Raw genomic sequence first — 11,024 nt, forward strand, 5'->3', positions numbered from 1 at the left:
CAGGGTGTCCGTAAAGCCTCCTTAACTCTTATTTACACAGCACCAATGCTGTGCTGGGGAGTGGCTAAAGAGAGAGCTTACATGGTGGTGGAGGTAATTTCTGTGGTGGGTCCCGGCTCGAGGGGTAGGATACTGATGTACCCGCTTACTGGGCAGTACCGCGTAACGGTGCTGCTCCTTGCAGAGCTGTCTGAAAGGCTCTTGGTAATTCTGTCTTACAGGTCGTCAAGACAATTGGTCTAAGAGAGGTCTGGTTTTTTGGGCTTCAGTATCAGGACACCAAGGGCTTCTCAACATGGCTGAAACTGAACAAAAAGGTATGTTTGCTCCAAGTTTTTGCTTGTCCCAAGTTCCCTTCTTTTGGAATGCAGGGGCAAATTCAGTCTCTGTACTTCTGTCAGGAATCTGTTCTTGCCTCTCCACACTCCTAAAGCACTGCAAGATTGGCGAGTTGGTGTTGCCTTCCTTCAGCCCACTCCCCCTCCCCAAGGTCCAAGAAGTCATGGTTCCTCCTGCACATTGACATGATGGTTATCCAGGCAGATCTCTTACCCTTCCTGGTAACACACTAATGTGGTGTTCATGCGAGCATCTTGGTTGGAAAGAAACCTGGAAAGTAACCTACCTGGCACTGATAATAACCAGTGGCTTGTTGTAAGTCCTGCAGGGAGAGGTGATGAGGTGTTTGGCAGTAAGGAATTGAAAATCCTTGCTTTTCTGCCAACTCACTTCTGCATTGGAAAGGAAAATTTTTTCAAATGTGTGCATGTCTTCCTGTTCATAAACCTGCTCCCCTACACTTGGTATCCAGGCTACAAAATGTGATAACTCTGTTCCAGGTGACGGCACAGGATGTACGCAAAGAAAGCCCCCTGCTTTTCAAATTCCGTGCCAAGTTCTACCCAGAGGATGTGTCAGAAGAGCTGATCCAGGACATCACGCAGCGCCTTTTCTTCCTCCAAGTGAAGGAGGCAATTCTGAATGATGACATTTATTGCCCTCCAGAAACAGCCGTCCTTCTGGCTTCTTATGCTGTCCAGTCAAAATATGGAGACTTCAACAAAGAGGTGCACAAGTCTGGCTACCTGGCTAGTGACAAACTGCTCCCACAGAGGTAAGTGAACCTGGGTAGTCTTAGACGTCCTTTGCCTTAAAGAGTTTGGGTTTTTTTTCTAGGGGGTGGGTGGGTGTCTTAATTGGAATGTTCAGAGGATTTGGATTAGTATTCATTTGATTAAGAGCTTTAATCTTAAACGTCGTATTGCTGCTGAAGAAACTCTAATAGGAAGTAGTAAGAGAAGCTCCAAAACTAAAAAAAAAAAAAAGGTAATGCTAAGAGGAGAAGCACAACTGAACACAAGATTGTAATTTGTCAGAAGTCTCTGAATACTGACCAGTGTGTCTCTAGGTAGCCTTATAATAAAACTGCATTTCATGGAATATTTTGTGGGGGAGCTGTGGTGTCGATGGAGTATTTAATGAAGTGTTATTCAAGAGTGATGTGAGTGGGCATAAATGCAGTGGCTGGTCTCAAACATCCCCTGTATGCTTTCTAGAGTTCTGGAGCAGCACAAGCTTAACAAGGAGCAGTGGGAAGAGAGGATCCAGGTGTGGCATGAGGAACATCGAGGAATGATTAGGTAACTGATACAGTGTGAAACTACTGTATTTAAAGTAGTGTAATATGTGCTAGTGTGTAATGTGTGAATGTATACAAAACTCTGTGGCTTGCCTCAGGATGAGGTAGCATTCCTCGGGTTATTCTGCTCAAAGTAACTAGGTTCACATGCCTCTGCCCTTGCTAGTCTACATCAGTTGGCTGTCCTTAGTAAAACAAAACTGAGTTTGCAGAGTTGGTTTGTTATTATCTGCTAGGATGATGCTTGGAACCTTGGCCAGCTTGTTGCTGCTCTGCCCATGTAGGAAGACAGCACCTTCTTGCTCTAATGTCTTATAGACTCAAAAGGAATATCTGCTTTCTTTTTGCGTGCTGCAGAGAGGATGCTGTCTTGGAATACCTGAAAATTGCACAGGATCTGGAAATGTATGGAGTGAACTACTTTAGCATTAAGAACAAGAAGGGCTCTGAACTCTGGCTAGGTGTAGATGCTCTTGGACTCAACATTTATGAGCAGAATGACAGGTAATAAACCTCCTCTCCCATCGTTGCCTTAACAGTATAAAGGTATTCTGAAATAACCTTTCCTGGAATTCAAGTCTTCTGTGTCGTTCTTGGGTGTGTTTTTGACACTGCCAGAATGATCCATAAAACGTGCTGCTTTGGATGAAAAATACAAGAAACTGGCAAATCTACCAAGCTAGTTTTACTTGTAACCCTAGTCTTCCATGGATGCGTTCTCCAGTTCTGTTTTCAATTTTTTTATTAAAAAGGGGATTGAAAAACTACTTCTTATGTTTGTAGTTCATTTGTGTGACTAATTTTGTTTGCTGATTCCAGTCAATGTAAGAGTACTGAAATATGAGGGCAGATTTGTTAGAATTTTAAGCTTTATATTGCAAGTCAAGAATTTGGAATAACTTGGAGCTTTATTTCTTTTTGCTTTCCACTTCTGCAGGCTAACACCGAAAATTGGGTTCCCTTGGAGTGAGATCAGAAATATCTCATTCAATGACAAGAAATTTGTCATCAAGCCTATTGACAAGAAAGCACCAGTAAGAACATTCAAATTAAGCTTCCAACTTCTTAGCTGAATTATCTCTCTTTTTTTTGATGGCACACAGTCTTTTCATCGATAATGTCAATGCTGACTTAAACAGTCCTCTACTACCTGATCTGTTCAGGGCAGTATGCACAGAATGGGTCTAATAGTAGTAAGGTGATAGTTGGGATTTGTTTCTGGCTAGGAGGGTAGAAATTGATTCACTATAACCTTAAGCTGTTCAAAGTCAGTGGCAGCGAGAAGCTCTTTGCATAGGGTTTATGATTTTCCTGAGACTGTTCAGATTCTCTGATAATATAGTTAGAAATCTGAGGCACCTGTGAATGCTTCCTGTGTAGCCTGTTGGCTTTAGGAGTGTGTGGGGTGGTCTTTCGCAGTTTTTCACCTTACTTGAAGCTGAAGCTTCATGTCATTTTGTAGGGTAACTGCCACCACCAATGAACTGGCCACCTTTAAGAAAAGCTGGCTAGCCATTCTGGAAAGCTTAGGGTCTTGGAGCATTTTGCATACACAGCGGGCTTTGTATGCTGAAAGAACAGGTCTCATGCTGCCTTTTTCTTGCCCCTAGGACTTTGTATTCTATGCCCCTCGGTTACGGATTAACAAACGAATCTTGGCACTTTGCATGGGGAACCATGAGCTCTACATGCGCAGACGTAAACCAGATACCATTGAGGTGCAGCAGATGAAAGCACAGGCTCGGGAGGAGAAGCATCAGAAACAGATGGAGAGGTTGGTAGGATTCTGAGTAACCTGGAGTTGGTTGATCACTGCACAGTAGCATTATGTGCTAGATAAAATGCTGGCAGCATCTTAATCTGCTGGAGCAAAAAATAGAGTGGATTGCTTTCTGCTCTAGTGGGTCTGATGGGATGATGGAAATGGCTCATCACAAATGTGACCCACTATCACTTTCTCAGAATTCAAGATTTGTCTGTCTGTTTGATGGGACTAATATAAATCTTAATATAAGGAGATCTCCCTTATATCACTGCTATTATGAACTTGCCATTGAGATGAATGCCAGCAGAGCTTTTTCTGTCTGCACTTCTGTGAAGGGGCATGTCTGGAGCAAAACTCCTCAGCTGAGTGCTGTCGTGCATGTGACTTGTGTGCTCATGGCTTCACTAGGAAGTGCTCCAATCTGAGTAGCTGCTAATTTGAAATTGTGTTATGACTTCCCCCTTATCAGAGCCTTGCTGGAGAATGAGAAGAAGAAGAGGGAGTTGGCAGAAAAGGAGAAGGAGAAGATTGAACGTGAGAAGGAGGAGCTAATGGAGAGACTCAAGCAAATTGAGGAGCAAACCAAGAAAGCTCAGCAAGGTAATATGAAATGCTCCCATATTTCCTTAGATGCATGGTCTGAGTGAGAAGGGTTCAAGCATTAAAGCTATGAGCACCTCGGAGCCATTTGGCTCTCCAGTATTTTGTGCTAGCTGGTGTTAGGGCCTTGGTTTAGCCTTCTGAAGCTGAGTGTAAGCCCTCCGTATGCAGCTGCTGAAGCAGGACTTGTGTTAAGGAGATGGGTGGCAGCCAAGATGCCTCTCTGGCAGTGAGAGTACCTTGCATTTCTTCATGTGCTGGCTGGAAGCTTTATCTTGGCCCATCTGTAGAGGAAGGAGTCAAAGTGTAGCAGGGGTCACACCAGCCAGTACTCAGTGTGGTTGTTATCTAATTGCTTGGCCATTGTTACAGTGTGATGTTGCCCAAGCAAAATGCTGTATGCTTCTCTGCCTTTAAAGGCAGATGTCACTTTGGGATGGGTACTTCCTCACAAATCAATCAGGCAAGTAATCTGTTGGCTTGGAATAGGCCTGGCTCTTAGTCTTCCAGCTCCAGTTATAATGTGAAGGAGAGGAAAGGGAACAGTTGCTTGCATCTCTCCTTTACCTGTCCCTCTGAAGGAAAAACCTCATCCAGAACGTAGGTGTAAGGGTACCTTCCTCTTCTACTGTTATTCTTTAATTGGTCTGTCTTCAAATGTGCTCCCCTATTTTTTCAGAACTGGAAGAACAGACTCGCAGAGCTATGGAGCTGGAGCAGGAGAGAAAACGAGCTCAGGAGGAAGCAGAGAAACTGGCTAAAGAACGTAGAGAAGCAGAAGAGGCAAAGGAGGCCCTATTGAAAGCGTCTCATGATCAACAAAAGACCCAGGAGCAGCTGGTAAGTGTGCGAGCTGAAAATTGAGTGGGGAAAACAGTGACAGGGTAGGAATCTAAGCTCTTGAAGCAAAGCAGGCTATGAATATAGTAAGGAAGCATAGTTTGGTTTTTTTAATTTTTAGCCTCAAGCAAATGAGCTTATACCTAAATACAAGTGTATTTGTACAGTTGTTGTGCTTTTTGCCCTTTTTTTGGTATGTGAGGCTGAGAACAGAGTGTAGAGCTCACTAATCGCTTTCCCTGGTTTGGATTCAAAGAATTGAGTTCTGTAGCTCTGTTTTGAGGAGGAAAGAAAAAAAACCACCACAACAAAACACAAAACTTTTTTGGTTTCCTTTTCCCTTCCATCATTGCTATATTGATGGGACTGAAGTTTACGAGAGGGCTTTCTCCTTACCAAAAAGATGTTAGAGGTACTGTTGTTATTCAGGACTTGGACTAAGTGGTTCATTTAGCAGGCACTTTGGTTTTGTCCCCGCTGAAAGCCTTTCTTTTGCAGGCTGCTGAGATGGCAGAACTCACAGCTCGGATCACGCAGCTGGAGCTGGCCAGGCAGAAGAAAGAGAGCGAGGCCCAGGAGTGGCAACAGAAGGTAAAGCAGAGCCTGAGCAAACAGGAGTACTTCTTGTGGAGGTGCTTTTCATTCTGTGTTGTGACCTAAGCTACTGTGCTAGATACCACACTAGATTGTCTGCAAGCTTGAGGCTGTTGTAAATACCCAGCTTTGCTTTTTTTTGTGGAATGAGTGCCTTATTCTAACTCCATGTAGAAATATTGACTAATCAGCCCTATAGCCCATTTTCTGCGAGTTATAACCATTCTTCACATCTCTGAAGTGTTAGCCAGCAGAAAGTTTTGCAAATGATTGTGACTGAGTAGCTTTGGGACGTATCACTTCAGTGTGCAAGAGGTGCAAGGTTCCTGTAATAAGCACTGAGTAGCGCTTCTGCGTGCTTCTGCAAGAAGTCTCACGCACTCAGGATTATATTGACTTAACTCACTGTGGCATGCCCTACTGCAGGCACAGATGGTGCAGGAGGACCTAGAAAAGACCAAAGAGGAGCTGAAGACTGCCATGAGCACCCCTCACGTCCCTGAGCCCATGCATGCCGAGAATGAGCATGATGATGAGCAGGACGAGAACGCGGCAGAAGCCAGCGCTGAGCTACGATCAGAGGCCACCATCAAGGACCGCAGTGAGGAGCAGCGCACCACTGAAGCAGAGAAGAATGAACGGGTCCAGAAACACCTGAAGGTAAGAAGTTGGCAGCAGAGAGGGTGTGTGTCTGAGCGCTGCTTCTATTCTTCTTGCCAGTAATTGCAGCTGGGAGGTGTTACTGGTATTTAAAAATAAGGGAGGGGAGGAAAGAGGAGTGATTGTGATCTTGCCAGATAGCTGCTTAACCATCGAGCAGAGAGGCAGATCTTGTCTCCTGGCACTTGACTTCAGTTTCGCTGGAAGTAGTGAAGTATTTTCAAGCAGTGCCAAAAAGCAGCATCTGTCAGATGTAGCGTGCATGTGTGATTCTTGCCAGCCATCTGACAGCTGTTCATAGCCCTGGCTGCAGTGAATTAGAGGACTTGGTCCAGATCCTATCAAGCAGCTGTCTGTAACTGTCTTGTCTGACTGGGTTGCATTGTAAAACCGTGAGAGCCAGCCCACTAGGGCTCAGCATGGAGGGAGCAGTGCTGCACCACCTTCTCATAAGGAACTTCAGAGTTCTGCTGTTGAATCTTTCCAGGCATTTTGTTACACTGCCTGGTAGCTACCTGCCTTGCATCAGGCTTTGCTTGTTCTGCATCATGCTGTGGTGGTTATGCACGGGCAGAGTGACAGAGGTGCACTTTATCTTCTGCAGCAACTTTCTTTTGTGGTAGAAGGCTAGTAACTTCTCAAATTCTGCAAGATGCTCCTGTTGTCTTTAGGGATCCCTCCACTTGACTCTTAATCTGAAGTATGTTGGAGACAGTCTTTCTTACTGTGCCAGACAAAGATAAACGAGGCGGCAGACTGCCTAATGTTTTCTACCTTCAAATGTTTGGGAAAAACGTGAACAACTTCCACAGAATCACAAAATTGTTTAGGTTGGAGGGGACCTCTTAAGACCATCTTGTCCTACTTCCTTGCTCAAGCAGGGTCAGCTAGAGCAGGTTGCACAGAACTGTAAACATTTGGGCTTATCTGTTTCCTGTCTCCATGATGTCGAATCTTCAGGAGGATCAGCAGTGAACCTCCCTCTCCAGCTTTGAGTCTCTGGCACATGCTAACTCATTGCTATCTGTTTCCCCCCTTCTCCAAAGGCTCTTTCCTCGGAGCTGGCAAATGCTCGGGATGAAACGAAGAAGACAGCCAATGATATGATCCACGCTGAGAACATGCGTCTAGGCCGAGACAAGTACAAGACCCTCCGTCAGATTCGGCAGGGCAACACCAAGCAGCGCATTGATGAGTTTGAGTCCATGTAAACTCTCCCCTGCACCTGCTGCCCTGCGCTCTCTTCTCCTGTCTTTCCCATCCTCTCCCATCATTCACTCGTAATCATGCTATGCTGGAACCACTACAGAAGAGTGACCACAGTCTAACTTACCAAGTTTTGGGCGAATGCTGGAGTTAAGCAACAGAAGAAAGAATAGTATTTACATCTTCCTGGGGTGGCTTGGGAAAGCAAAGATATATATTGCGGCAAATCTGAAATTGTTTGGGTAAAGTCTCACTGCATTTAGTTTTGTATCGCTTACCAAAGTAGGTGTCTTACTGTCCTCTCCCGTTGGGTGGGGAGGCCAGCAGATACTTTCACTGAATTACGTAAAGTGCTAACAGTTTGACACTGTGCCTTCCTACTAACTTGCGCAAGCTTCACTATTAAGCTTAGTAGCCAGGGTCGGTATTTCTGACCTAATACAGGGTCTGAATCATGTAGTTAAGAAGGGGAGGCTGGAGCTTAGGAAGAAGGGTTGGAGGTAGAATATGGACTTTCTTTCTGAAAGACAAAAGCTTTTGTCCTTCAAACATAAGCAGACCAAACAAATTCTGTGGTGTTCCTGCTGGTGTTACCTTTTGTTGTTTAATGATGGAAGTTTGAGTTCCCTAATCATGAGGAGGCCTTTGGAGTATTTGCACTGATGCAGTGTGGTTTGGAGCCTCGACTTCCCTGCTTTCCAGAAGTTTTGTCTCTGGTAAATGGCTTTGTTCACTGTCATTTGTCTGACTTGAATGTAACCAGTGAGGCAGAGATAGCTAAAGAACAGTGCCTTCCTTTTTGGGTTTGCCAATGGAAACCTGAAGTGGTAGGTAGAAATGTAAAAGACTAAACTCCTGTAGCTGTGTTTTTCCCGTGCTGAACCAGTACATCTCTAGTCATGGGAACAGGATTTCAGGTTTTTCCATAAGAGGCCTTTTTAGCACATAGTCACTGGTGCCTTATGACTGTAGATCTACAGTAGTTCAGATGTCTTTAGTTTAAACTAGATGCAATCCTAAAAAGTGTTCAGCAGCTGGGGACCAAAAACTGTTCTTCTTTCTGGGTGGCATACAGGGCTGCATCTGTTTTCCTGGCTTCAAGCAGCATATGAGGGGAAAGAATCCTGAGATATTTGTCCAATTGCTGCCTTAATCCTCACTAGCATTCTGCCAGATCTCTGGCTCAAGTGCTTTTCCTTCCCCAGAAGGATGCTTTGCCCCTGCCCCTTTGTAGCTTTGAGAACAGAAGGCTCTGTCTCTGAGAAATGGGATACCAGTGGTTGTGAGACTTGTCCCGAGAGCCCGCTGTACCAGTTGTTCTAATACCCGTCACCTCCTGTCTTCCAAGCTATCCATGCTGTAGCTACCCAGAACCCTTCCTGCCATTTCTAGGGAGGAAACAGCCACATATGCTCAGGGTTGAATTGGATTTTGCCTTGCTCCTTCATAGAAGGAAATGCTAACCTTCAGAAGAGGCTTCTTAAAAATGGATTCTGCCTACAATGGAGTTCTCCTTTGCTTTGCCCTCCTTGGATTAACCTGTCCCCGTAGGAAGTCATCAGGCTAGCCTGTGATTTATTTTCTTGCCTAGCATAATCCTAAATCTTGTGACTTTCTCAGTTTTGTGGATTCCCCCTTTGTATAGTACTACTGCTCATGGTGATAGAAGGGGAACATCTGAACACTTAGCATTTTCAGCTCCCAGCTCTCTGGGATCGGTAAAGGTGGACTGTGCCAAACCACTGTTCATGATAGTGTTAATAAACTGCAGTATTCCCCCAAGAATTCCTTGGGCTGCTGGAAACAACCTTACCAGTGCTGTATTATTTTTTGGAAGCAATTCAAGTCTGGAGATCCACACAAATACTAACCAGACAGCCTCCGTTAGGAGCATAGCTCAGTGTGTTGCTTCTAAACATCCAGATAAGTCACGTGAGAGTCCCCTTCTTTCCCCAGGACACAGCATGCTTTTAGGGAGGGGTCACAACATGGTAAGCTTTTGGTTGGCCAAAAACATATGCCTCAGTACTGTGAAAGTCACAAATGAAAGATTGCAGTTAAATTTGTCAGAAATGATTTGTGTATTTCTATACGGAAGGGTTATTGGCATTTGGCTCTACATGAGTCTCATTACCGGGGGAACAGACAACCTTGACACTTCTGTTTTGGTGCTTTAAAGCTGGTTCTGAGCACTTTTGCTCTGTCCATGGCAACTATTGATGCATTTTGGGGGAGAAAAGCCTTTATTACACTCTAACAACTTCCTAACTAGCTGATATATGGTGCCTGGAATATGTGTTCAAATAGTAACCAGTAAACCTTTTCTGCTTTGGGTCACACAGCACTTCTGGGCTAGTGTATTATGATGCCGGCATGACTTCTGTTTATAGGGTTTTTTAATCGTTCTAATTCCAAATGGTCCAATATAGGAATAGAACGGCTTGTGCCAGTGAGTCCACCTAACTCTTTGTAGTTGTTTCAGCCCTGCCTCCTTCTTAACCAGTATTATATTCCAGTGGTATCTAATGATATTTGATTTCAATACTTCTAGCTATGCACAATTAGAAAATATTAGTCATGGGGTGGAGGATATGTTTATGGTCCTTCTTTCCTTGGAAATGTATACTGTATTGTAAAGAAATTATATTTTGCAAGAAAACTAATGTAAGAAGCTTTCAGTATTACAGTGAGATTTGTAGACACATTTTTTATTTGTTAGAATACAATGAATTGTTCATCTTCCTTTCCATGTCCCAGTTTAATTGGATAACTACTCCTCTTGGGGGTGGGGGGAGGGAAGTACTTTATCAGATGTTTGCCTGGCTTGTTTTTTCTTGTTTTATTTTTTTGTTGCTGTAAATTATATTAAGGTTTTTTTTGACCCGTCTTTTTACTGGATTATAATAAAACATCAGTTCCTTAAGATTGTGGAGTAATTCATGGGTCCATGTGCTTATCTGCAGAGAGAACCTTGATATTAAGGCATTGTTTTCCTGTTTGGAGGAGTTGTTAAAAATCTATACCATGTTCTTCCTAAAGTGCCAATAAAGTTCAGAGAAATTCAGCAGATGGTGTCTGGCTGGTTACTTAAGGCTTGCTTGGAGTCTGGTGCTATCTCTCCAAGCTAAACAGGTCTGCTTCTCACAAATATGGACATCTTACTTCCATCCTGAAAAGCAACTGCATGAATAACATCCCTTTCCCCTTCCCCAGCCCTCCGAGCTGTCTGACTGGAGCTAGCACTGGGATTCACATTTCTTTGTGGAGTCACCGAGCATAAATTTATATCGTCTTTAACTTGCAAATGGACTGGTCAAATGGAGGAGGAGGAGCTGCTGTTGGAATGTGCCCCAGTGAGCGCCAGCTGTGCCGTGCCTGTGTGCGTCCGCAACCAGGTCAGTGTGCGGAGGGGTGGTGCTGCTGCTTTCCAACATCTTGCAAAGCTTGCTAATGCAATATGCAGGGTAAGGCAGGATAATCATCGTAGAAGTTGTATGGCGGCTGCTTGAACATCTATGAAGGCAGACTATCTCCCAAGGAGAAGGCAGAAATGACTCAAGTACGGCTTGTTTGCCCTGTACAGTCAGTGTGGCTGTTCTGTTCAGTGCCAGCCTTGCAGCTACACATAACTCGATCTTGGGCATACAGTCTAATGACCTGATACCAGTGTATAATCAGTGTAATTCACCTGTGACAACCCATGACTGCTGCATACCCTTA

At 44.3% G+C, this 11,024-nt stretch overlaps 1 protein-coding gene across 1 annotated transcript; it reads left to right on the top strand.

The window, feature by feature from the left end:
* Positions 1-221: 221 nt before the first annotated feature.
* Positions 222-7,630, top strand: MSN (moesin; the record flags this gene model as incomplete). Its single annotated transcript, XM_010083734.1, has 11 exons — positions 222-317; positions 840-1,114; positions 1,557-1,640; positions 1,997-2,143; positions 2,577-2,673; positions 3,250-3,413; positions 3,874-4,004; positions 4,684-4,844; positions 5,343-5,435; positions 5,865-6,098; positions 7,145-7,630. Coding segments are annotated over 11 exons (1,647 nt in total), but the record flags the coding sequence as incomplete, so codon positions are not given.
* Between the last annotated feature and the right edge of the window lie 3,394 nt (positions 7,631-11,024).

Source organism: Pterocles gutturalis, unplaced genomic scaffold (genome assembly GCF_000699245.1).
Source record: "Pterocles gutturalis isolate BGI_N339 unplaced genomic scaffold, ASM69924v1 scaffold7200, whole genome shotgun sequence".
NCBI lineage: Eukaryota > Metazoa > Chordata > Aves > Pterocliformes > Pteroclidae > Pterocles > Pterocles gutturalis.